The following is a 24,220-nucleotide window of genomic DNA, read 5'->3' on the forward strand; positions in this document are numbered from 1 at the left end:
GCAGGGGGTATTTGCAAGCAACAGTGATAGTTGCGTCATCCATGTGATACGCCGGTATTCGACGATATTGAAGATAGAAACTCAATGGCATTCCAGAGTCAGGGAAGAGTTATGCATTATCGTCTTTGTTTTTGTCAGAGTGATCAACCATGGCGCCAGGCGCGATACTAGACCCGTCTATCGATGCTGCAAGTTCCCTTTCAGCGGCTGACAACAATATTCTTCGAACCATCAATCCTCATTTCTTGATAGAAGAACATCCCATTGACGAACATCAAACTGTCCGAGCGATTGTTGTGGGTGCCGGCATTTCTGGCATCACCGCTGCCATTCTACTTCCCGCGAAGGTTCCCAATCTGGATCTCGTCATCTACGAGAGGAACAGCGATCTTGTAAGTTGAAGAAGAACGGTACCGCGAAGCACTTGTCACTGATACAAGAGGCAATGAAGGGGGGCGTCTGGCATACCAACATCTACCCAGGTGTTCGGTGCGATGTGCCAGCTCACGCCTACCAGGCTACATTTGCTCCATCGACAGATTGGACAGAGGCGTATGCCACCGGCTCTGAGATTCAATCTTACTGGCAAGCTATAGCGGACAAGTACAACGTGCGCAAGTACATTCGCTTCGGGCATAGCGTCACGTCTGCGGAATGGTCTGAGAAAAAGGCCAAATGGATCGTGAGGATTCAAACAGACGACAGTGTAGTCACTGACGAGGCTAACTTCTTGATAACTGCCACGGGTCACTTTAGCGACCCAAAGCTTCCTGAGTATCATGGAATCGACAAATTCGAGGGCCACTTGCGACATACCTCGAATTGGGACCCTGACTTCGACCCGAAAGGAAAGCGGATCGCAGTCATTGGCAATGGCGCTTCCGGACTACAAGTGCTCCCGCAACTACGAAAGACTGCTGCAAGGGTTGATCATTATGCCCGCAACAAAACATAGGTTGCAGCGCCGATCGGAGGAGAAGACCTGGCAGACTTTGTTGCAGAAAACATTGAAGACGCGCGTGCAGACCCCGAGAGGTATCTCAAATTCCGGAAAGCTCTGGAGGCAAAGCTTTTCAGCCGCTTTGGCGGAATCTTCAAAGACGGACCTCAGAATGCAGCGGCTGAAGATTACATCAAAGAACTTATGAGAGCACGACTGGGGGCTAGTTCCGAGCTTGCTGATGAGATCATACCTGAGTTTCCAGTAGGCTGTCGTCGACTGACACCTGGGCCTGGATATCTCGAGGCGCTGACTTCGGAAAATGTCAACTATATCACCAATCGAATCTCAGAGTTCACTCAAACCGGGATTCGAACTGTAGACGGTGCGCTCCGTTCTCTGCTAATCATGGAAGCTTCTTTGACTGATTCAGTACTTAGGCACTCTTCGCGAAGTTGACGCTGTCATCTGCAGTGCAGGCCACGATATCACATTTAGCACTCAGTTCCCAGTCGTCTACAAGGGAATCGACCTTCAAAAGGCTTGGAGGCCTGGCGGAAAGCCAGGATTCCCAGACACGTACTTGGGAATGCTTGCTCCAGAGGTTCCAAACTTCATCACCGTACTCGGACCAAACGCCACAGGACCAGCTGGAACGCTGTGTCATGCGGTAGAGAACCAGCTCACATACGTCGCCAAGATACTTCGAAAGTTTGCAACCCAAGGACTGCGGACCATAGCTCCGACAACAGCTGCAACTCGTGATTTCCGAGCCTACACTGAAGCCTTCTTTCCGCGCACTGTTATGAGCGAGCACTGCAGCTCTTGGTACAATGGGGGGATCAAGGGCGGGAGAATCCACGGCCTCTGGCCCGGTAGTGCCGCTCACGTTGACCTGGTTCGGAAAGACCCGAGGTGGGAGGACTTTGAGTACACCTATCAGAACCCCCAGGGAAACAGGTTTGGGTGGCTGGGGAATGGCTGGACCGAGAAGGATGTTGCGGCTGCTCACGGTGACGCTGGGGTGGAGCTAGATCTTACTCCTTGGTTGGAGAAAGGCGCTTTAAGTGGTGATGTAGACCTCAGGAGCTATCATGAGAAATGGTGGGTGAGCTAGGAGCTGTTTCATAGTTGCATTGCATCCAAGACTGGACATCTAGGTTTCATTACCATTACGAATACTGTGTGTGTCTAGCTGCAAGAACTCAAAGCTCCCGTCTTCTGGAACGCCACCTCGGCAGGGGTATCACCACCCAGCTTGATATCGAAGCTGGTGTTCCATCCATCCGCATCGACACTTCCAGATGCTGTGTAGACCGACCACTGGCCTTGGTCCTCTCCAGTAGCTTGGAAATTGATCTTTTCAACGTCAAGTCTAGGAACAATCACCCCCTGCCTGCGGACTTCGTGAATCAGGTCCATGGTCAGGCCATCAGCAGTGGCGGGCACACGGTCCTTGCGAACAAGAGCCTTGACTGTGACCGGCAGCTTTCCGTCCGCAACGTTCCCGATGCAAGATTTAGACTGCTGGTAAAGAAGGACATCACTCATGGGGTATCCGTTGCCAGCGTTGTCGTATGTAATGGTTTCGTTGGTTGACGGCTTCGTAACGTGGATGTAGAACTTGCTAATGCCCGTGTCAGGGCTGATTACAGTGTCAAACTCCCACCAGTGGAAGCTCTCCCTCCATAAGCCAGAAGCACTCCCACCTTGGAAGGTTGCCTTGCGGGTAGTGATGACAGTCGATCCGCTGCCGTTGCGGTCGGCGTACGTCAGCTGAACCGAGAGATCATTGGGGTTACGGCCAGTGACTGCGGTGGTGCGGATGCGAATACGGCCTCCGAAGGATAGGTTGCCGTCGTCCTTGAGGAAGAATCCGCTGATGTAGGGCTTAATGTCTGTGGCTACGATGGGGTCGCTGAGCTTGACGTTGGCGGGGACAGTATCAATCATGCGGCTGAAGATGTCGGCGCAGGTAGCCTGGAAAGCATTAGGGTCGGCCATGGCTTGCATCGTCTTGTTTCCATCTGCGGCGAAGATACGCTTGTCTGAGTTGAGAGTGTCGTTTGTGCCAACAACCAGAGGGTTCTTGGTTGTTCCATCCAAATATTCGGTCACGACAACGTTGTCAAACTTGGCGAATTCGGTGTCGAAGTGGGCTACGGTGTCGTTGTTGGGGTCCGCCGCAACGCCAACAATCTCAGGGAAGTCCATGCTGTGCACGCCTCCCAAAGTATGGCCGCATGCAACCATGGCAATCATATCGCTCTGAGAGAAGCCCGCCTTGGTGAAAGCCTGTTGGGTAGTGTTGAGATCGGTCTGTGGCTCCGGAACACCGGCAAGGCCGGCCTCTTGGGCGTCAATACGGCCGGCACGGAACGGAATTTGGATACCGCCGCACGCAAAGCTGGCAACGAGGACACTCATTGCCAACAGATCAGAAGCAGAGGCACGGATGGAGTGGAAGCTGCTAAAGAATCCAAACGTGTTGTTGAAGGCACCACCGATGTTCTCTGGGCGATCCAACTCGAAGAAGATGGACGCGTCTAGACCACCAGTGCCGGCGGCAGCATCGTGGGTGGCCATGTCGTGGAAAGCGGCGCGGATCCATTCAGCAGAGTTCTGACGGCCTGGAATGCTTGTGCCGAAGCCACAGGTGATCACGCCTACTTGCTTGTCAGTAGTTGGTCAAGTTCTGTGATAGAGAGGTAACTGACCATCGATGAAGCCCCTGCGAAGGTATCCGGACTGGAGTGAGAGATGATCCTCGATCTCGTCGTACTGAGAAGGCCAGACATACTCCGTCGCGGCGATGGACGCCAGGGCGAGCGTGGAAAGAATGCTCTGCTTCATGATGTGTGCACGGCGATAGCGAATGACTGGGACGAAAGGCAGTTGCGCGACCAAACATTCAGTTCATCCGACATCGTGCCAGCCCTCATTCGCTTTATGGGGTTTCAGAAAAGCTCTTCCATCTCGGCAATGCAACGTTGGACGGGGCGACCCTTGGACCCTGCAGTGATGGGACGGAGACATTTGTGTGCTTTGGGGGACAAGATCTCGTATTCCTCTTTCCCACAGAGTTATTCTGGTTCTTCTCAATGCCGATAGCGAGGCCCCATCATCCCATCGGTTCCTACCGTTGTGGACCATGCCCAGATATGCTTGAAGTTAAGTGCTGGTCTAGTTCATTTCCCGAGACTAGGCCTCCCTAGCTTATCCCCAATGCTTCGTGGGGAATAGTCTCCTGCCCAATAAGGCAGCTGTAATTACCTAGCACACAGCCTAAAATACGAGCGACGTGGGCGACGATCAGCGCACCGTCACAGCGTGCTGTAGCTTGTTCGTGTAAAGATGCTGCAGGGGCGGACGCCCTACTAGATCCGGATCACCCGACATAGAACTTGGCCGGCATCATGGCAAGAGGAATCCGAGGTATCATCCGACAAGGCGATCTGAGGAAGCAGTTCTTTCTGGACATGTAGCCGTGCAAAAGCCGAAGACTGGCAGATTAGGGTACACAAAGCTGTTGTGGCTGAACGGCTGAACTGTTAGGGGCTGTCTTCTGCGGAAGTTACCCACTCTGCCCACACAAGTCCGGGGCTCTTCATAAGGTTGACAGAGAACCTGATTTAATTGCTGAGCGTCTCCTTGGTGAACAAAGTCATGTTCGCCCAGGGGTAAAATATGCCGCAAGAATGTGCGACTTGGCGCTGACCAAGTCGCGTCGGGTTCCGTTCAGTGTGAGGGTAGCGGAAAAACGGCCGCCCGAACCCTTTTCCCCGGCTTTGGACTTCTTCCGTTCCAGTGTGTGTCGGGATTATGCCGTCATCGAAGTCAATTCAGGAGCTAACGCTTCGGCGCTCTCGGAGCTCTCGTTGAGAGTCCGACATATATCCCGGAACCTTTATGACCTCTCATTATATCTCAGTTCAGACACTACGTGTATAAACACAATAATCCAACATGGGCGACGCTTCGATTCTTCACATGCCGACAACCCTTATTTTTGGGGGCAATGGCAAAACCGCTCGTCAACTGACAGCAATCCTTCGGGACGCCGATACCCCGCACACCATCTTCAGCGTTATCCGCAATCCGGAACAGGTTCCGGACTTGGAAGCCATCGGCGCAAAGCCAATTGTCCAAGACATCTCTACCGCTTCCGAGGTCGACTTTATCAAAATCATTGAGGGCACCCGGCCCGACGTTGTGGTGTGGGCAGCTGGCGGCAAGGACCCCAAGTCCGCTGAGGCCGTTGACCGGGATGGAGCCATTCGCGCCATGGATGCCCTGGCCAAGGCCAACGTGGTCGCCAAACGCTACATCGTCGTCAGCGCCCTCGACGTCCGCGACCGAGACAGCAAGCCCGTTCCGGACTGGTATACCGAGGCCGATGAGAAGCTCAGCGACCGCATGTGGGGTATCATCGGTCCCATTCTCCGGGCTAAGCTAGCGGCCGACACGGAGCTGAGGGTGGGGAATGCGGCTCGCAAGCTTAGCTACACCATTGTGAGACCCGGTGGCTTGACTGAGGGACCTAGCACCGGAAAAGCACGGGCAGGAAAGGTTGGCACCGTCGGTATGATTCCTAGAGAAGATGTCGCCAAGGTCGTCTACGCGGCGATCCAGAACGAGCAGACCTACGGGCTGGCCTTTGATGTGCTGGGGCCCAACGACGACAGCCCAACGATCAAAGAAGCTGTCTCACAAGTGGCAAAACATCATGAAGATACGTTTGAGGGTTATTATTAGGCAAACAAATTCAATAGCCATCATTCTTCAATGTCTTGCAGACAGCAAGATCAGATCCAACACCATCTCGGTTTCGTAAGTTGGAAGCCACGATTCAACTAGCAGTTGCTTCTTCAGTCGGCTTGGTCTTGAATGGTTTTCGGCCGTGGATCGCCCAGCTAATGAAAGTTAGCATTGAGACAGGGAGCATCGAAAATGGATCATTCTCCTTACATGGTGAAGTAGGCGTGGATGCTTCTGTCGCTCAGATCCTTACGGGCTTCCATGGCAAGTAGCATTACCTCCTCCTTGGTCCAATTGTGGGCTCGAGTCAGAGGCGCCATGATGAATCCTTCCCAATTGACAGCAAGATTCTCATAGGTCCATGCTCCGAGTTCTTTGTAGTTCCGGTCCTTCGGCCACGTATTTGTGGGCCACTTGTATCTCTCCAAGTGGACATCCTCAAAGCCAACATCGGCCATAATACCAGCCAGCGACTGAATGTCTTCAAAAGGGCGCTCGAAGATGGCAGCAGCTTCCTGCCAAAGCCGCAAGCTCTTCATGAGAGCTGAGTCCGATTTCAAGGTGCCGTCATCGGAGTTAGGCTCAACGTCGATCTCGTGGATCTCAAGATAACCACCTGGGTTGAGATGACTGTTACAGATTTAAGTCAGGCATAACAGTCTTGCGGTCAACGAAGTTTGTGGACGGCAGTACTCAAAGCTTTGCTGGAAATACGCCTTCCAGTCCTTGACGCAGGACGTGATCATGCGGCTGTGGATATAGTCGAAAGGACGTGAGTATGTCCAGGGTTCCTCAAGGTCGTCGATTTCAAACCGCACATTCGGAGGTACACTGCAATGGATGTCAGCCATCAACCGTAAAACGGGAAGAACCTCACTTACAATTCTGGCTGAGCGGGAGATAAGTCGATACCGAGAACCTGTCACTTCAAAGTCAGAATTGCATCACAAGATTCCCAAGTGCGACTGCTCAGCGACTAACCTCAGCCTCTGGATGTTCATCTCCGAAATCAATCGCCCAGATTCCTGTGCCTGTCCCTACATCCAACACCCGTCCAACTTTGGACCCAGGCTCATTTGGAGGCGCAGTGCCAAGTCGGTTGCCGAACGTCCGAATGAACAAGTTGTGTTGTAAGTCTAGATTTCGGGCCTGATGTTAGCGTGAACCTCCAATCAACGGACTTGACGGCTGAGGGAACCGCAGAGGAAAGAGCCTAGCTGCACGTACCAAGTCGGTCATTTTCTCTCTCATCATTAGGAACGTAGTATTCTATCGAGTCAGTCTCGTGACATGTGACATTCAGGAGAAACTCACTGCCGTCCTTGTACTTGTGGTAGGTTCTACCGTTCTCCAAGCGGTAGTCGAGAATCGAACTAGAAAGACTTGTGCTAGATGAAGCGACACTTTGCTACAAGGGAGTCCATCAATAAGTCAATGGGCTCAAGGTGATGAACGATCGCAAGCAGAGGACGCACATCAGTCGCCGAAGAATCATCATCTGTGACCTTGACGAAGCCAGATATCAGCGCATGAAATTGACATGTGTGTTAGCTACAGTGTATCACCTCCTCGACAGTAATGACATCGCGATCCTCTACCGCAATGTTCCCTTGAACCTCGCCAACAGCACGTGGCGGGCTACTAGCCGCGTTATCTGTTGCGCACATCGTTGAGAGCGAGGACAAACACCCTGCTGGAGCAAATGAAGCAGATAAATTCGGCAAGTTACGCCAGGATTAGGAGGCGTTTCTCGACGAATGCCTTTGCCAGATACCGGAATACGGAAAAAAAAAGATCGAGTAGACTGCCATTCTCTTTATCTGTCGAATTCATTGACTAGGATGTGTTGTTACCCCTCTCCTTGGCTGGAGACTGGCATGCATGTTTACGGCGAGCGTCCCATCCAACGCCATTTCCGAGTAGGAAACCCCCCGAAAGATGATATGATTCACGTATCAGACCCCAGAAGTGGATCGATGGATTTAAGATCCTAGTAAAATCTACCAACCAACACTATCCTCAGGTTGCCCGCGGCTGGATCAAGATATTTGACGATTGAGTCCTTGGAGGTGCGGCGCTCTGCAGAATGCTTCAACTATCAAAACTTCTGACCGTGAAGTGCTCTTAAAGTAGCGCAGTCCTTGAAATTGGAGGCAGGTGGATGATCAAAGTTAACACGAGGCGGGATACAAATGCAAGATCCAAACTTTCCTGGCTGCAAACTTGGTGTTCTTAGCTAACATGTGAGCACGTACGTCAGCGCAGACTTCGAAGATAATGGACATGCATGATGGCTACCCTGCTTCGACCATGTCTTGGATTCTATTTCCGTCGCTAAGCCTCATTGCATACCAAACGCCGCCTCAACATCAGCTCAAATCTCAATGGAACGTTGCTAGATCAGTTGGCTGCAACTTCCTTCGCAGTAGGCTTTCTACCGTAGACAGACCAGCTGATCCAAGAATTAGCCAAGGAACCTATAGATGGGAGCGCCACTTACAAAGTCTGGTACGAGTGACAGCGCGGGTTACTCATCTCGTTTCGGACCTCCATCGCGAAGACTGTAACCTCTTCTTTAGTCCAGTTATGGGCTCTCGTTAAAGCACCTAGCATGAAACCTTCGAGCCCAGCAACGGAGTTATCGAGGTTCCAATACCCAAGCTCTTTATGTTTTCTATCCCGAGGCCACGGGTTGGAAGGCCACTTGAACACCTTCACGTTAATGTCTACGAACCCAGCGTCGGCCATGAGGTCCTTCAGAGTCGTGTTGTCCTGGAATGCATGCCCGAACATGACCGCCGCTTCGCCCCACAGCTTCAAGAACCTATTCAGGGCGGCATCGTCGGCAAGTGTACCATCATCTGATTTGCAGTACAGATCGACCTCGTTGAGCTCAAGATATCCGTTGGGATTCAGATTGCTTCAGTTGTGGCATGATCAGCGTAAATTCATCTGGTCGAACTATGCTTGTAACTTACTCGAAACATTTCTGGATATACTCTTGCCAATTCCCAATGCTTGATGTCATCAAACGACTGTGAATGTAATCGAAGGGTCGCGAGAAAGTCCACGGCTCCTCGATATCGTCAATCTCGAATTTCACATTAGGGGGAACGCTATTAAAAAGTCAGCAACGGTTGGTCTCGAAACAGTTGAGAACTGAGCTGAGCTTACAATGTTGATTGAACAGGCGAAAGGTCAACACCAAGGACCTTAAACAGAAACAGGTCAGTATTTGAAATACTTTTTAAGTAATGTTCCCAATTACCTCGAACTCTGGATGCTCATCTGCAAAATCCATTGCCCAGATACCCGTCCCTGTACCAATATCAAGTACCCGGCCGACCTTGATATTGGTGTCTTTCGCGTTCACTGGGGCACGTCCCAATTGGTTGTCGAAGGTGAGGATGAACATGTTATGTTGAATGTCTGTCAGACGGTTAAGAATCGCGACTTGCAAATTTCTAAGCAATCAGTGAACCCATACCCAGTCGTTCGATTTCCCTGTCGTCGTTGGGCATAAGATATTCTGTCTAGATTCAGCTTTTCCCCATTCGGAGTGAAGAGAGACAACCTACTGCCGTCTTTATAGCTGTGGTATGTTCGCCCATTCTCCGTCCGATACTGGAGAACGGAGCTGGTAACACTGGTACTTGATGATGCGACGCTCTAGATTTTGAAGTGCTTAGAAGGATTTCTCGTGGGTTTCCGCCATTCGGTTGATGTGGGAAAGCAAGAAGGAATCAGCACTTGCCTCGCCTCTGACTGAAAGGCCATCTTCGCCAAGCTATTCGATGGGCAAGTCCGTCAGGTAATTAAATCCAGGAAAAGGTGGTGAATAATGTTTTTACTCCTTCAGCATCTAGAGCGGGCGTGATCTGTGTTGTGACATTGTTCACGTTGTGAGGAGAAGCGCTTTGGGACGCAGCCGATTTTGGGCTTTGGTCAGCGTTGTGTGCCTGGTTGACGTCGGACATGGTGAACGGCAAGAAAAGGTTCAGTAAAGGAAGTCGATTCTCTCATGGATTCGCTTAGGCGAAGTTGGGAGACACGTTATTATGTACATTTGCATCGAATTGTTGAACACAGTGACCGGTCTCTGTTGGTTCTATTACTTGCAAACCGATCGTTCGATGGTAGGCTACCCCACTCCTGCGATGTGATACTTATGCACGCCTGCGGCGACCACGCCGGAGAACGGCGGTTGTACTTCCTAATGAAGAAAACTACCAGCCATCTTCCAGCCCGGTTACACCTCGCATGCAAACCTATCATGTTTACGCGGAAAGGCGGCAACTGATCTCTAAGAATGTGCCTTGTGTGGATTTGGCAGGCCCGCTACCTGAAGTGACACCCTGCGGTCATTTCCACAAGGGGTACGTGGACGCCCCGCAAGGAGAATGCGCTTGAATAGCAAGTCTGATCTGACGATATGCACTTAGTATGAGAGAATTTGGGTACAAGAGAAGACTTGAAGCGACTCAGTGTAGATAAATGAAGGGAGTCACTGGTTGATCCTCACAAAAGAGGAGAGAAAAGAAGCGACCAATGCTACCAACATCGATAAGCGTTCTAGACTCTACTTGCTTTTTTGTCCATACTTCACAGGCATTACAAGCATCTCAAGAATCTCAACTTTTGACGAATGGCAAAAAACCCCCCCTAGAGCAACTCGACGCGTGTATTGGCCGGGGAACTTCTTGACCCTGTATCTCGGTGAAGTCACAACGTAAGGACATGGATCCATGAACACATCATGACTTTCCGGAACTGAGCGACCATTTCCGGAATCATAAGTTGCTATGCAATCGGATGTCCAACATTGGCGGCGAAGCCTTTCCCCTTACTTAGTGATCCGGAGTCGCTGCCTCCTCCGGCTTTCTTCCGTAGATCGACCAACTAGATCTCGTCAGTAGTGCGACTTCACCCGGGTTTGGTATATTTTAGCTTACATAGAAGAGTAAGAATGAATATTCGGGTTGTTCATTTCCGTCCGCACCTCCATACACAGCACCGTCACCTCTTGAGGTGTCCAACTGTGTGCTCTCGTGAAGGGTGCCATGACAAAGCCTTCCAGACCGGCCGCAAAATTGTCGTAATTCCAGTACCCTAGCTCGCGATGCTTCTTATCCTTCGCCCAAGGATTACTTGGCCATTTGAATCTCTGAATGTGAACTTCCACAAACCCTACTTCGACCAAAACATCTTTCAAACCTTTGATATCTTGGAAAGGCCTCCCAAAAACTGCGGCAGCTTCTCCCCACAGGCGGACGAACTTATAGAGAACAGAGTTTGGCTTGAGGGTGTCGTCATCACAGCCGGGATTGAGATCGATTTCATTGAGTTCCACGTACCCGCCTGGTGTAAGGTGGCTGAGAGCACATCAGACGTCGGTATGCAGATGGGAAACACGTTGGAACATACTCAAAGCACTTCTTCAAGTACACTTTCCAGTCTCCTACACTTGAAGTCATCATTCGACTATGGATGTAGTCGAATGAGCGAGAGTACGTCCACTCTTCTTCCAGATCATCGATCTCAAACTTCACATTTGGAGGCGTGCTGGCTCGCTGTTAGATACCGATACTAAGAAAGCTCGATTGTCAGAACAAAGGCGAAAAAGACCTAAGAACTCACAATTCTGGCTGTGCGGCTGAGAGGTCTATGCCTAATACCTATAGAGAATAGTAGTATCTTTAGTAATTTAACATTACTAATATAAAGACAGTTCATGAAGTAACATACCTCGGCCTCGGGGTGCTCGTCACCAAACTCGATCGCCCAAATGCCTGTTCCAGTTCCCAAGTCAAGTACGCGGTTTACCTTAGCACCCTCCAAATTTGGTGGGGCTGTTCCGAGGCGGCCGTCGAAGGTGAGAAGAAACATGTTATGCTGGATATCTGTCCGGGGAAAGTTTAGATGTAGAAATGTTGACGGTTAGCAGACACTAACTTACCAAGTCGATCGTTCTCTCTGGCATCGTTAGGAACGTAGTACTCTAGTGCTGTTAGCCTCAGCTCGCTATCAGAGGGCGAAACATGGACTGACTTCCGTCCTTATACTTGTGGTAGGTACGTCCATTCTCGATGCGATACTGAAGAATTGAATCGGTTACACTAGTGCTTGAGGATGCAACGCTCTGGTCGGTTGATTAGACTACAAAATCAACGATCAGCTATGAGTAATGCTTACCTCGCCCCTCAAGGATCCGTCTTCGTCGGTGTTTTGCTCATTGAAAAGTCAGCTTAGCCTATACATGATGCCTAAGGTTTTATTGTCATATCACTTCCATCTTCGGCCTCGATAACGACGTCCGGGACCTCGGTGGTTGCAGCCGGGCCCGGAACAGGGGAACCAGCTGGACCACTTTCGGACTCTGCGGTATTAGTGTCTTGGCCTTCTGACGACATGATCAAAAACGAGATTGTAGCTTGTGTCACAGCTCATATGCTTGGCAAGGAAGAAGAGACACTGAAACAATCACTATACTACAGATCTAGTCGCAACGATTTATCAAACCTTTTGTGAATGATTTGACTTGTGTTACCCCTCTCCTTGGCTAGAAACAATTATGCATGTTGGTTCCGACCGCGTCTCCTGATGTGATTTTTGTGGGTTCTCTTGAAGAAGTATCATGTCCGAAGGTCCTATCGGATTGAAGTGGAAAGACAGCCGGTAACCCCTAATGACTACCAGCTGCATATCGTGTCATGCTGCGACTGGTAACTTTCGTTGGTTAGTTTAGTTCAGGGTAATACGTATCCCATGTTGGGAAGGAGATTCTCTTAATTTAGACACGTTGGTTGCCGCAACATACTCCTGATTGAATAAGGTGGATCCTCTCAAAAGTATTGTCTGCACTCTTAAGTCCAGTTATGGCGGCTCATGAGGTATAAAGTCTAGCATGCACAGGGCTCATGCATCGATGACTTCGGGGTACGTGACGTGAGCAAAGGGCACAACAACAAAATTTGGCATGCGCAGATTTCGATGTGCCATCTGAAGGATCATCTTTGGGACCGAAATTGTCTGTCTGTTACTGGGTACACGGGCAGATCCTTGTCTTGCTCCCACACGCCTCTTCCAAATTCTGACGTTTAGCCATGATTGATGCGAAGTATTCCCCTCGCATCTAGTTGTAGCTCACGTGTACATGGTCCCTGTCAAATTGATCAGTACGGATTTCTGGGTCTTCCTTCAGCACCTAAACTCACCAGTGATTCGCGGTAAAGTCACCGCGATCGTCCATGCTTCGCCAGCTGGACCAAGACTTGACAGAGTCTTGAGAAGGATTCCAGATCTTCTGGCCCCAAATAACATACTTGAGGTCGAGCGTTCCACGGTTGTTCATGACCCACTCAGCAATCTCTTTGCCAGAGATAGTGGGGACCTGCAGAGGGGTTAGTCACGATGTTGAGAGCAAACAATCAACGCGACGAACTTGACTTACACCACCAGCATCAGAGCACATCATATCTGTCGCTTTACCGCAGCAGTGATCAGAGTCGCCAGGGCATGTGCAGTCGCGAGTGCAGTAGATCTGCCTAACCCTCCCTGGAAATGCTGCCACAATTTTCTTTGCGCCGCTGACTGCAACCTGCTTACAGGCACCAACAGGTGGAACGGTTGGATCGTCATAAACGCCGAATCCTGTGACAGTGGAGGAGCAGCACTTGAAGCCGCTTGGACCTGGGCACTGATTGGAAGCAGACGTTCCTGCACAGTCGCTTGTCCAACGGCAATTCCCTCCACTTCCGCAAGGAGCTTTGGTGCAGCACTTGATGTTGGAAGCATCGGCCGGACAAGCACCATCAACCGTTGTACCTCCGTTCGAGGAGCACGAGCTTGTAGTTACGCAGACACCTGAGATCAGGATCAGTCAATAGTCTTTTATCGATGCAAGGGTGAGGTTAACATACCGGCTCTACCACCGGAGCCATAGCAGGGCTCGTTGAGCGCCGCTGATGCGATCTGTACTGAAATAGAGGAGATGAGAAGTGATTGGTATCTCATGATGATATCTGGAAGACTATGTTGTAAAAGTGCGTTATCGAGTTGCAGATTCTATCCTCACTGCCACAGACCGTGAAGCTCTGGGTTTATATAGTTTAATGATGACGGTTTTCTTGTTTCTTACAGCTGGTGCTTCCCTTTCATGAGTTTGCCCGAGCTTATGCGACACAGAACATCAGCAAGGCAACCGGAGCTGAAAGTATGTGCACACCATTACAGTATCTCGAGCCGACTATGAAGCTTGGCACTCGTCACTGAGCCTGACATTTGATGGATTGAAAGCTGATATCATGCTCGTGGCATCGAGATGTGTTCATTTTTGGAATCATCTCTGAATTATTTGGTGGCGTGTAGTCCGGGGTTCACCTAAGCCATCAACCATTAGTTCCAAATAATCAGCCATTCACACTGTGATTCCCCTGCAGGGATGCGGCGGGTTGGCCCTACAGAGCTACGTTAGCGGCCGAAACTAAGTTCTCACTAGCCTAAGATGATGGGGCAGAAACGAAGATGGGACCAAACATTCCCCAATGTGCTAGGTCTAGGTGGATATGAGGGGGAAAGGCAGGATCTTGGTCGTAGAGATAGGCTGATCATTATCAGGCCATGCTCATCGTATCCAGCACGAATACTGCTTCCTGGCGACATTGGTAAGCTTTGAGCACAGAACTGGTTTGAGCCTGCGGAAACAATTTGGGAACTCCTTTGGTTCCATTTTCCTTTGAGGTGCGTCCTTGCTCGCACCTCCAGTCTATCTTGGCACCACAGCATCAAGCACGCACATAAGAAACAAGCCTTCAAATCCCTTGAAGATCCCGTAGATCTAGAGCCCTACAGAATGGCGTCATCTGTCACTAAGACGGGGAGGCGAACTTGGCATTGTGAGACACCTTTCTTAAGACACCTTCTGAGCTGGTCCCTTGATTCGTCTTGGACCCTGTTGTGCCTGTTCCGGCATTCCTTGGAAGAAGCTACTCTAGCGGGTCAGACGGGGAGACAGATTCCCCGCTTCGTGGTGTCCATGTGCCAGTGTGTCATGCTGCCATGCCCGATCGAAGTCTTCGGCTGGGTACACGAACGTTGATTGTGACGTAGAAGCAGAGCTACGTTCGCCCCTTCTAGACAACAGTGTGGAAGACTAAGATTGAGGACAGGGATGTTTCAGCTCTGCAGGTGTCAACACCCTCAATTGTTCTCACTCCGCAGCTGAACGATGTTGTACGTCGATCCGAGGCTGCCAAATCAAGCTTACCTGCATACCCCGCGCGCAGCTGAAATTATCGTTACTTACTTGAGAGAACAAGGTGGACATTATCCCTCAAACGGCGCGGCGAGCTCTGACCTGGGATGCAACGTTGTCACAAGAGGTAAGCTGATCGGGTTAGTAGTCTCACTGGCTTCATGGCACTTGGCATTCTTCGTCAAATCTAAGTACTTGTGAATGATTGGTTCTGCAACCAATATTTTACATCAAACGTACACTAACTCCATCGAGATGCAATCCCAGGCACGATCAACCTTAGAAAACGGGCGCTAGGCGTGCCGCACCCCTAACATCGAACAACCCAACTAGGCAGACGAGATAGATGTCTAATTCATGTTCAAGGCGCATCGGTACTTGACAGAATCGCGTTTGCAGTCGTTGAAACATTGCCCAGCAATAATGATGGGCTCGGTCATCGTGATCAGTTCCATTCGTAAGCAGTGTGTGATCTAAGTATGCTGTTCGCTTGTTGGTTTGTCTTCACGACGCCCACTGTGTAGATACGAGTGTCTACTTCCGTTAACTTGAGCAGGGGTCATCTGCAAGGCACTCCGCCATTGGCTCATGCCGCCAGTACTGCAAGGTGGTGAGGTCTAGGACACGCAAGTTGCAGCCTGGGCTACGCGAGCTTCGTATCATAAGTTGAGGCAGTGGGCAACGCGTTACGGTTTGCACATCCAACTTTCGGGCAGGCATTCGCACACACGCGTCCAACTTTTTGTCTTGAACATATCATCTACGTTGCATAAGTTACAAAATTCAATCTCTGCAACGTCTCCGAGGCATTTACAAGAGCCAATTGCCTCGACTAGAGTACCTATGGCTCAGACCATACCCCAACTACCCTGCTGTATTGAAGCCATCTCATAGATTCTGAGCGTCATCATGTCTTGCCTAGAGACCATGAGCGATCGATCCTTCGGGCCACGAGTCGATCATCAATGTCGCTCGTTTGACTTTACTTTGTTCTTTGAGGATGTGTTCTTTGCATGTTTACCATCTGCCCTCCTGCTCCTCCTCGTGTCACCGCCTCTCATTAGCATGCGTCGCCGACGCGTTGTCGCAACCCTCCAATCCAAGCTATTTTTCGGCAAATTGGTAAGTCTGCTTCCGAGAGATGATTCAAGTTTAACAATGGCATTTTTGGATGCGATCCGCATGTAGCTGATGACCTCAAAGGCAACATTGACCGCATTGTTTGCCTTTCAGATCACCTTTCTTGCTCTGCGTATTCGTTACCCCTCATCCAAGACGAGGGTATCAATCTCTGCCGATGTCCTAGCCATAACCTCAACGATCGTAATTTTTGCGCTCTCTGCCTTGACCCACGAAAGGTCCCAGAGGCCATCTACGCTAGCCGTCTTGTATCTCTCTCTATCCAGCATTCTGGGTATCGCGCGACTTCGGACTCTATGGTTTCTCAGCAATGGACTTACCGTGCCGACAGTCTTCACTTGTATTCTTTTCCTAACGCTCACGGCTCTGGTCCTGGAATCCCTTGCGAAGACGAGGGAATTGGCTGAATCAGAATCTGTGAGCGGTGACAAGTACTCAACACCGGAACAAAACAGCGGGTTCTGGTCGAGGACTTGTTTTTGGTGGCTGGCAAGAACATTCCAATTGGGATATACCAAAGTTATATCTTTAGGTGATCTTCCAGGTCTTGATCCAAGTATCCTAAGCCACAGTTTACACGCCGAGCTCACCGCTTCGTGGAATAAGTGTATGCTTTCCTTTGCGAGACCCCGAGCTGGAGGGAATTATTGCTGACTTCGATTGCCCTGTAGATGACCGTCAATCCCCCCACAGTCTCCTGCGGGCCAGTTTCCGAAGCAACCTCATACCCTTCCTGTCGCCCATCCTTCCCCGACTATGTCTTACCGTTTTCACATTCGCACAGCCATTTCTTATCAACACAACCGTCGCCTATGTCGCTCAAACTAGCCCCGACGCCAATTATGGCAGAGGACTGATTGGTGCATGGGCTTTAGTCTATCTAGGAATCGCGGTGAGCACCTCAGTATATCAATACCACAACTTCCGTTTTGCTACCAGACTTCGCGGAGGTCTGATCGCCCTTCTCTACCGGCACGCCGTTCGTACCAGAGAAGTTGATATGGGAGAGATCACTGCTGTAACGCTCATGGGGGCAGACGTAGAGCGGATATTTGGCGCCATGTCCATGTTTCACTCAGTCTGGGCATCACTTCTCGATATTGCTATGGCCAGCTGGTTGCTTGGACGACAGCTTTCACTTGCTTGCTTGGCCCCTATCCTTCTCGTTCTAGGTACGTGAAATACATCCATGGTCTCTATTCACTCGTCAAACCGGCTGACCTTGGATATGTAGTCTTCATAGCAGCAACGTCCAGGATCTCCTTAGCCACCAAACTAGCGCAGATGCGCTGGATCGAGAAGATTCAAAAACGTCTACGTGTAACGACTGTCATACTTGGCGACATCAAAGCTGTCAAAATACTTGGCCTTGGCCAAGTCATGACAAATGTTCTTCAGAAACTTAGAGTCGACGAGGTAGAGACCTCAAAGTCATTTAGAAAGCTTCTTGTCACAACTTTGTTGCTTTGTAAGTGCCCCAACTCTAGGAAAGACACAGCACTTTTGATAAACATTGACCACGGCCTACAACTAGCGCTCACCCCGATCAATCTGGCCCCTATTGTAACGTTCGCGGTTTATGTCATCGTCTCTATCTTTTGGAAGCACGCTACGTTGTTACCAGCACAAGCCTTTACGTCCATTGCCTTGATTGCACTTCTTACGACACCGGTTGTTGAGTTCATTCAGTTACTTCCAATGGTGGTGCAATCGATGGGTTGTTTCAGTCGCATACACGACTTCTGCAATTATACTCACGAATCTGGACTGAGCGACGAGCCAACCCGCGACCCCCTATCACCAGAGCATTCACAGGAACCAGCATTTGGCTTAGAGTCACTCGCGAGAACTGATTCCACGCCCTTGACACAAAAGCACATTGTTTCCTGGGAAAATCAGGACTTTATATGGGGAAAGGGTCAAACGGTGTTACATGGTATCACCATCGATGTGCCCCGAGCCATACTGACTGTTGTAGTCGGCCCAGTAGGGAGCGGCAAATCGAGTTTCTTAAGCGCAGTACTAGGCGAGCTCAAGTCTAGATCGTCGCCCGAAATCACGAAGCATGTAGATGACAGTGGTAGATGCGCAGTAGCTTATTGCTCCCAGTCGCCCTGGCTGGAGAATGGATCGCTCCGGCAAAACATACTCGGTGTCTTCGTCTTTGAGCAGAAGTGGTACGACAGCGTCGTCTCTGCTTGTGGACTCGAAACAGACTTGAAAGTACTCGAGAAGGGTGACCTGACTGTCATTGGAAGCAACGGCGTCAATCTCAGTGGGGGACAGAAGCAGCGCGTTGCAAGTAGCCACTTATTGTCCTGTTCTATCTATGATCTGACATGAGAACTGACGTCTATCTCTTCACCTCTAGGCACTTGCACGAGCTGTATATTCAAGATGCAAAGTAGTCGTTCTTGACGATGTGTTCAGTGGCATGGACGCTCATACCTCCCGCCACGTTACGACTCGCCTCTTGGGATTCAATGGTCTTTTCCGACAAAATCAAATCACAGCTGTGATTACAACACATGATCGTAAGCTTGAGATGTCATTATTCCTTGTGTGATGTGTGTGCTACTGACTGGGTTCTCAACGCAGGCAACATCATGCAATTTGCAGATAACATCATTGTGATGGACAGCGGGAGAATCCAGGAAGCTGGCAGCCCTGTGACTCTGACGAATCAGAAGGTATATGTGAGCAAGCTGAAGCTCAAGTACCCATCTGCTGATCTGATCGAGGAGCCTGAGAGGAACGAAAACTCTGGGTCTTCCGAGGTGATAGAATCCAGGCCAGCAGAGACACATGCTCGAGATTCTCAAGAAAATGTAGACATGCGGCGAAAGAATGGAGAGAAGGCAGTCTACCTATACTACCTGAAAAATGCCGGTCGAAATGCTGTAGTCTTGTACACTGTCTCCGTCATGGCCTGGATCTTCTTTTCCGAATTTGCAAGTAAGTATTGGCCGATCAACTTTCTGAAGCGACGAGAGACTGATACACGTGCTGCCAGCCATATGGATCAAGTGGTGGTCTGACTCTAATGCGTCTGCGCCTAATGAGGGTGTCGGGTACTATCTGGGCATCTATGTCATGATCGGGATCTTGGGCACGGTCGGCGCATCTCTTGCCGCATGGTTTGCCTTTCTCGACGTCGTGCCCAACACAGCTCTTGGTCTGCATAACGATCTTCTTCAAACGGTCTTTTCGTAAGCCTCCGCAGATGTATTCCAGACAAGGCTGTTCATTCTAATGGACATTTTCAATACAGAGCAACTTTCAGGTTTTTATCTAAGACGGACAGCGGCGAGCTTCTCAACAGGTAGGTATCGCTCAATTTTCGCAACGCGAATCACAAGACAAACACTTACCGATTCATGCAATAGATTCAGCGAAGACATGCAGCTTGTCGATATGGACTTACCTGCGACCATGGTGAACTATACTTCAAGTGAGGACCCCATAACCAAATGAATGTTTCAAATAACTTATATCTTCGCAAGCCGCTATCTCAGTTATAGCAAAAGTCGTCATCCTAGCCGTCTTCTCTCAGTACCTTGGCATGACCCTGCCATTCCTCGCCGCCGTGCTCTATTTCCTACAAAGATTTTATCTGCAGACATCACGCCAGATACGCCTTCTTGGAATCGAGGCCAAGGCGCCTCTATACACACACTTTTCGGAATCTGTGGCCGGCGGCGCAACGATACGCGCTTTCGGGTGGCAGTCCGAGTACCAGGAGCGCAACTACGGCCACATTGACACTTTTCAACGACCAAACTACGTGCAGAATTGTATACAGGCATGGTTGACGTTCGTTCTGAATCTTCTTGTGGCTACGCTAGCAGTGATCTTGGTGTCTACAGTGGTGAAATGGCACGACAAGTTCAGCGCAAGCAGCGTTGGTGTAAGCCTGATAATGGTCACTGGCTTCAGCGAGGTTTTGGCTCGTCTGATCCAGACTTGGACTAAACTTGAATCCAGTGTCGGAGCGGTAGCTCGTGTCCGGCGCTTTCACAAGGAGACGGAAACTGAGACGAGCGTCGGGAAGGCCTCACTACCGTTCGAGTGGCCCTCGTCTGGGGCTCTATCCTTCTCTGATGTTTCTGCATCGTATAGGTAAGTCTTACATATCCGTATTCTTTCGATTGATCCCCCCCTTCCAATATTCTGACGTGGAGTTCAGCCCTGGAGATGAATTGGTGCTCAAAGGCATTACTCTCAACATTGAAGCTGGTCAGCACATTGCGATTTGTGGCCGGTCAGGCAGCGGCAAAACGTCCCTCATTCTCAGTCTGCTGCAGATGATGCAGATGACCAAAGGCAGCATCAAACTAGATGGTGTAGATCTTGCAACGGTGGTACAAGACGATCTTCGCTCCCGAATCAATGTGGTTTCACAAGACCCGCTCTTGGTGCCTGGAACTATTCGTTTCAATCTCGACCCGTTCGGCGTCGTTTCGAACGACGGAGAGATTTCCCGCGTCTTGGAAAAAGTCGGGCTTTGGCACATTGTTTCGAGACAAGGTGGATTGGACAAGGATGTCGACCCTGCTGCGTGGTCGGCAGGAGAGAAGCAGCTCTTATGCCTAGCTAGGGCCATGGTGCGGAAGTCTAAGGTCTTGGTACTGGATGAGGCCATGAGTAGGTAAGTGTTGTTCTTTTGTAGAAGGATTTGAAAGTTTTCGTACTTTGCTAACATATTACAGCGTTGATGCTGTGACTGAATCTGTGATGCAGAATGTAATTGACACAGAGTTTGCGGGCTGCACGGTGTTGGCGGTGATGCATCGACTTGGACATGTGGGCCATTACGATAAAGTCGCTTTGCTTGAGGATGGAGAGGTTCTGGAGTTTGGAGCACCAGATGACCTGATTTCAGAGAACACCAAGTTTGCTGAACTGTACAGAACGGGAGGTAACTGATTTGAGTGCGGTGATAGAGATTTTCTCTGGAATGAGTACAGTACTGAAGATCTATCACGCAAGGTAATTCATGTGGTCACCTGGTCAATTTGTTTTGCTTCAACGAGTTGGCGACTACCAGTTCTTACAGCCAAAACGTCATGATTAAAATTGCTGTATCCATGACATCGCTCTCTCTCTCTCTCTCTCTCTAACTGTCTTACGTCCTCTCTGCCATACCGACTCGGTGTAAAGTTGATCATTGCACTCAAGTGTCCACCTCAGGTATCGCATTTTCATATACATCAAATTGAAGGAAGGCGATGGCGACGGCGATATTCACCAAGAAACAGCAGGTGCTGGCTGGCCCCTGCTCTGGTGGGGTAGTGGTTATAATTAGCAGCAACCTTATCGTTATCAGATGGAGTCTGTGCTCAAAATAGACGTATATCGCCCCGCTACGGCGCGGCTGCTGCATCACGTGCCCCTGACCTGCCATTGGTAATTGTCTCTTTTGGTTGGTTCCTGCGTCCCCGTTGCCCCTACACCAATCAATCGAGGTCTAATTCACTGCCCCTGCCCCGCCCCCGCCCCCGCAGTCCTCAGCTCACCGCACCGTATGGACGACGGTTGACGGACGGCACGGCACCTCACCTTCACTCCAAAACCTAACTTTACCTCACTCACACTATCCTTAGCTCCAGCTCACGAGCAACGCTCGTTTGCGTTGCAATTCTACATCAACTTTCCGACCCGTTCCGGCTACATTGCTATTCCTAGACCACTTCTACTTCCCTCCTTCTTCTCTGTACCCTAGTCCCCACCATGCCCAAGAACACCCCAGCGCCCGATGAGCCCGTTGTCACTTTCAGCTCGGGCTCCAACGCACCAGTTGCTCTGCGTCTGCTCCACCTGAACGATGTTTACCACTTAGAACCTGCGAGCGCTGAGCCGGTGGGTGGTGTTGCTCGCTTCATCACTGCCGTCAACGAGTACCGAAGCCACGAACGCTACCAGGGCCAGCCCGAGCTACTGACTCTATTTTCGGGAGATGTCTTCAACCCCAGTCTCGAAAGTTCCGTCACAAAAGGTACAGCCCATCTCCATCACGTGCCACTCTTCTGTTGCTTGTACTGATTGCGACCTAGGCGAGCACATGGTGCCAGTGCTCAACAAGATCGGCGTCGACTGTACTTGCGTTGGTGTAAGTGGGCCGCATACCTTGCTGGTGCTTTTTCGGAACTTACATGCTTGACGTAGAACCATGACTTCGACTTTGGTGTCAAGCAATTTGAGCACTTGACCGCCAAGTGCAACTTTCCCTGGCTTCTCGCCAATGTCCTTGACCCGGCTCTGGGAGAGAACGTACCTCTTGGACATGCCAAGCACACGCACATGATCACATCATCCAATGGAATCAAAATTGGTCTCCTCGGTCTCGGCGAAAGAGAATGGTTAGAGACAATCAACAGCTTGCCGCCAAACATCATCTACAAGTCGGCCAGCGAGACAGCCAAGGAATTGGTACCGCAGCTCCGGGCTCAGGGTGCCGACATCATCATCTGTCTCAGCCATCAGCGTGAGCCAAACGATAACAAGCTTGCCGAGAAGACGGAGGGTCTCATTGACATAATCCTGGGTGGACACGATCATTACTATGCTCATAGCTTCGTCAATGGCACCCACGTGCTCCGATCCGGCTCCGACTTTAAACAGCTCAGTTACATCGAGGTTCGGAAGAAGGAGGACGGTTCAGGAAAGTGGGACTTTGACATACTGCAGCGCGACATCGTTTCATCCATCGCGGAAGATCAGGAGACACTAAAGCTTACAGAAGAGCTGACCTCCAAGCTTAAGCATAGCCTGGCCAAGTCCGTAGGCTGGACAGCCTCGCCGTTGGATGCAAGGTTCAGCACCGTCCGGATGAAAGAGAGCAACATGGGGAATTTTGTTTGCGACGTCATGCGGCATTATCACAACGCGGACTGTGCCTTGATGGCGGCCGGCACAATCCGTGGCGACCAAATTTATCCTCCCGGCGCGATCAGGGTCAGAGATATCACCAATTGCTTTCCCTTTGAGGATCCCGTCATCTTTATCAGAGTGACCGGCCAGCAGCTCTGGGAGGCTTTGGAAAACGGTGTTTCCCAGTACCCAGCACAAGAAGGTAGGCGCCATTCTAATCTCGAAGGCCTTGGAGATTGCTGACCCGTCAGGCCGATTTCCGCAAGTATCCAACATCGAGTACACCTTCGACCCCAGCAAGCCGGCGGGCTCACGTATCGTAGCAGCGACTCTGGGAGGCGGGCCGATAGAACCGGAAAAGAAATACACACTCGCGACGCGAGGATACATGGGCAGAGGAAAAGGTGATTCTAGAATTTTCCGGAATGAAATCATCAGCTGACAATAGTAGATGGATTTACCAGCCTACTCGTCGAGCCCGAGGGCGGAACTGCCGAGGAGATCGTCTGCGAAGAGAACGGCATTCTCATCTCCGCCATGTTGCGCCAGTACTTTATGAGCCTTCGCACAGTTGGCCAATGGAAGAACCTTAGCGAACACTGGGTCAAGGTTGCCGAGAAGTGCCACAGCCCAGTCGAGCCCCGGAAGATGTGGGAGACGCCGGCGGAGACGGGCACCTCGGACCCCAAGCCCAAGGTCGAGTCAAAGTCGTGGGCTGAGTGGATGGTCAAAAGACATGCCCTGAACATCAAGCCTCCCAAGGATGACTCCGACGAAGAGGTCGACTCTGAGGATGAAGTGGATAGTGTCGCTCAGATTGACATGGAGATGCTCATTATGCGTAAGTTCTTCGCTAGATGGGCAAGCAAGGCGGGTGTCAAAGCTGAGGTATGTGACCCTCTGCATGAGGGGGAGTTTACGGTCGACTGGACCCGTGTCATTGCACCTGTTCTAGAGGGGCGCATCAAGATGATCAGTTAGACGGTCACAAAAGTTCACAAAAATAGAATAAACGGCATTCATTGGGGGTCAAATCTCAAATATTTACCTCAGTAAAGCCCGTCTCCTGCGTGTGTTGCGAGACGGGAGATCGTGGAGGGAAGTTTATGGATACGTACTCTTGAACGACCGTCCCCTCCGTCTCATGGTTCCCCGCCGCTTCCGTCCCGTTCCGTGATTTATCAAAACGACCCGACAACTCCTACTTAGCTCCATCCCGTCTCCCTTGCCTTTCGGATGAACATCCCTTCAAACCTAAA

At 50.5% G+C, this 24,220-nt stretch overlaps 9 protein-coding genes across 9 annotated transcripts; 4 read left to right on the forward strand and 5 right to left on the reverse strand.

Annotated features, from left to right (window-relative positions):
- Window positions 1-149: 149 nt before the first annotated feature.
- Window positions 150-2,057, forward strand: BDZ83DRAFT_753646 (uncharacterized protein; the record flags this gene model as incomplete). The annotated part of the gene is made up of 4 exons (XM_060514375.1): window positions 150-392; window positions 452-892; window positions 956-1,325; window positions 1,381-2,057. 4 exons carry the CDS (start codon window positions 150-152, stop codon window positions 2,055-2,057), a joined length of 1,731 nt encoding a protein of 576 aa, XP_060363344.1.
- Window positions 2,058-2,131: 74 nt separating this feature from the next.
- Window positions 2,132-3,793, reverse strand: BDZ83DRAFT_720796 (WSC domain-containing protein; the record flags this gene model as incomplete). The annotated part of the gene is made up of 2 exons (XM_060512304.1): window positions 2,132-3,606; window positions 3,658-3,793. 2 exons carry the CDS (start codon window positions 3,791-3,793, stop codon window positions 2,132-2,134), a joined length of 1,611 nt encoding a protein of 536 aa, XP_060363345.1.
- Window positions 3,794-4,500: 707 nt separating this feature from the next.
- Window positions 4,501-6,165, forward strand: BDZ83DRAFT_392955 (NAD-dependent epimerase/dehydratase). The gene is made up of 2 exons (XM_060502802.1): window positions 4,501-5,770; window positions 5,868-6,165. Exon 1 carries the CDS (start codon window positions 4,907-4,909, stop codon window positions 5,693-5,695), a length of 789 nt encoding a protein of 262 aa, XP_060363346.1. The 5' UTR covers window positions 4,501-4,906; the 3' UTR covers window positions 5,696-5,770; window positions 5,868-6,165.
- BDZ83DRAFT_742169 (S-adenosyl-L-methionine-dependent methyltransferase) lies at window positions 5,790-7,524 on the reverse strand (the record flags this gene model as incomplete). The annotated part of the gene is made up of 9 exons (XM_060513103.1): window positions 7,264-7,524; window positions 7,013-7,106; window positions 6,922-6,967; window positions 6,880-6,886; window positions 6,680-6,847; window positions 6,580-6,617; window positions 6,392-6,529; window positions 5,909-6,328; window positions 5,790-5,853 (listed from the first exon to the last, which is right to left on the reverse strand). Exons 1-9 carry the CDS (start codon window positions 7,363-7,365, stop codon window positions 5,790-5,792), a joined length of 1,077 nt encoding a protein of 358 aa, XP_060363347.1. The 5' UTR covers window positions 7,366-7,524.
- A 465-nt stretch (window positions 7,525-7,989) lies between these two features.
- On the reverse strand, window positions 7,990-9,697 carry BDZ83DRAFT_626712 (S-adenosyl-L-methionine-dependent methyltransferase). Its single transcript, XM_060508580.1, has 8 exons — window positions 9,550-9,697; window positions 9,453-9,485; window positions 9,277-9,367; window positions 9,186-9,227; window positions 8,967-9,127; window positions 8,873-8,910; window positions 8,677-8,814; window positions 7,990-8,618 (listed from the first exon to the last, which is right to left on the reverse strand). The coding sequence occupies exons 1-8, from the start codon at window positions 9,673-9,675 to the stop codon at window positions 8,195-8,197; spliced, it is 1,053 nt and encodes a 350-aa protein (XP_060363348.1). The 5' UTR covers window positions 9,676-9,697; the 3' UTR covers window positions 7,990-8,194.
- A 594-nt stretch (window positions 9,698-10,291) lies between these two features.
- BDZ83DRAFT_793724 (S-adenosyl-L-methionine-dependent methyltransferase) lies at window positions 10,292-12,108 on the reverse strand (the record flags this gene model as incomplete). Its single annotated transcript, XM_060515789.1, has 9 exons — window positions 10,292-10,597; window positions 10,651-11,070; window positions 11,123-11,260; window positions 11,336-11,373; window positions 11,444-11,598; window positions 11,655-11,696; window positions 11,747-11,837; window positions 11,891-11,910; window positions 11,985-12,108. The coding sequence occupies 9 exons, from the start codon at window positions 12,106-12,108 to the stop codon at window positions 10,546-10,548; spliced, it is 1,080 nt and encodes a 359-aa protein (XP_060363349.1). The 3' UTR covers window positions 10,292-10,545.
- A 547-nt stretch (window positions 12,109-12,655) lies between these two features.
- BDZ83DRAFT_626715 (uncharacterized protein) lies at window positions 12,656-14,023 on the reverse strand. Its single transcript, XM_060508581.1, has 4 exons — window positions 13,618-14,023; window positions 13,149-13,561; window positions 12,913-13,088; window positions 12,656-12,858 (listed from the first exon to the last, which is right to left on the reverse strand). The coding sequence occupies exons 1-4, from the start codon at window positions 13,709-13,711 to the stop codon at window positions 12,831-12,833; spliced, it is 711 nt and encodes a 236-aa protein (XP_060363350.1). The 5' UTR covers window positions 13,712-14,023; the 3' UTR covers window positions 12,656-12,830.
- A 1,837-nt stretch (window positions 14,024-15,860) lies between these two features.
- BDZ83DRAFT_702500 (ABC transporter) lies at window positions 15,861-21,061 on the forward strand (the record flags this gene model as incomplete). Its single annotated transcript, XM_060511459.1, has 13 exons — window positions 15,861-16,073; window positions 16,155-16,698; window positions 16,763-17,263; window positions 17,326-17,559; window positions 17,626-18,386; window positions 18,463-18,625; window positions 18,690-19,046; window positions 19,105-19,300; window positions 19,363-19,413; window positions 19,478-19,542; window positions 19,595-20,210; window positions 20,278-20,739; window positions 20,801-21,061. 13 exons carry the CDS (start codon window positions 15,861-15,863, stop codon window positions 21,015-21,017), a joined length of 4,380 nt encoding a protein of 1,459 aa, XP_060363351.1. The 3' UTR covers window positions 21,018-21,061.
- Window positions 21,062-21,615: 554 nt separating this feature from the next.
- On the forward strand, window positions 21,616-24,105 carry BDZ83DRAFT_626720 (5'-nucleotidase). The gene is made up of 5 exons (XM_060508582.1): window positions 21,616-22,086; window positions 22,145-22,200; window positions 22,257-23,163; window positions 23,213-23,365; window positions 23,413-24,105. Exons 1-5 carry the CDS (start codon window positions 21,822-21,824, stop codon window positions 23,940-23,942), a joined length of 1,911 nt encoding a protein of 636 aa, XP_060363352.1. The 5' UTR covers window positions 21,616-21,821; the 3' UTR covers window positions 23,943-24,105.
- The last annotated feature ends 115 nt before the right edge of the window (window positions 24,106-24,220 follow it).

This window comes from Colletotrichum acutatum, assembly GCF_030867785.1.
Source record: "Colletotrichum acutatum strain CBS 112980 chromosome Unknown BDZ83scaffold_67, whole genome shotgun sequence".
NCBI classification, from domain to species: Eukaryota; Fungi; Ascomycota; class Sordariomycetes; order Glomerellales; family Glomerellaceae; genus Colletotrichum; species Colletotrichum acutatum.

Excerpts from the sequence above, each read along its gene's own strand:
- BDZ83DRAFT_392955 (XM_060502802.1), top strand. The coding sequence starts at position 4,907 with ATGGGCGACGCTTCGATTCTTCACATGCCGACAACCCTTATTTTTGGG.
- BDZ83DRAFT_626712 (XM_060508580.1), bottom strand. The coding sequence starts at position 9,675 with ATGTCCGACGTCAACCAGGCACACAACGCTGACCAAAGCCCAAAATCG. Across the intron at positions 9,486-9,549 it reads CCGCTCTAGATGCTGAAGGA|CTTGGCGAAGATGGCCTTTC; the intron begins GTAAAAACATTA and ends CCCATCGAATAG. Across the intron at positions 9,368-9,452 it reads GCCTTTCAGTCAGAGGCGAG|AGCGTCGCATCATCAAGTAC; the intron begins GCAAGTGCTGAT and ends TTCAAAATCTAG.
- BDZ83DRAFT_626715 (XM_060508581.1), bottom strand. The coding sequence starts at position 13,711 with ATGAGATACCAATCACTTCTCATCTCCTCTATTTCAGTACAGATCGCA. Across the intron at positions 13,089-13,148 it reads TGTGCTCTGATGCTGGTGGT|GTCCCCACTATCTCTGGCAA; the intron begins GTAAGTCAAGTT and ends ACCCCTCTGCAG. Across the intron at positions 12,859-12,912 it reads GACTTTACCGCGAATCACTG|GGACCATGTACACGTGAGCT; the intron begins GTGAGTTTAGGT and ends TCAATTTGACAG.
- BDZ83DRAFT_626720 (XM_060508582.1), top strand. The coding sequence starts at position 21,822 with ATGCCCAAGAACACCCCAGCGCCCGATGAGCCCGTTGTCACTTTCAGC. Across the intron at positions 22,087-22,144 it reads CGAAAGTTCCGTCACAAAAG|GCGAGCACATGGTGCCAGTG; the intron begins GTACAGCCCATC and ends ATTGCGACCTAG. Across the intron at positions 22,201-22,256 it reads TCGACTGTACTTGCGTTGGT|AACCATGACTTCGACTTTGG; the intron begins GTAAGTGGGCCG and ends TGCTTGACGTAG.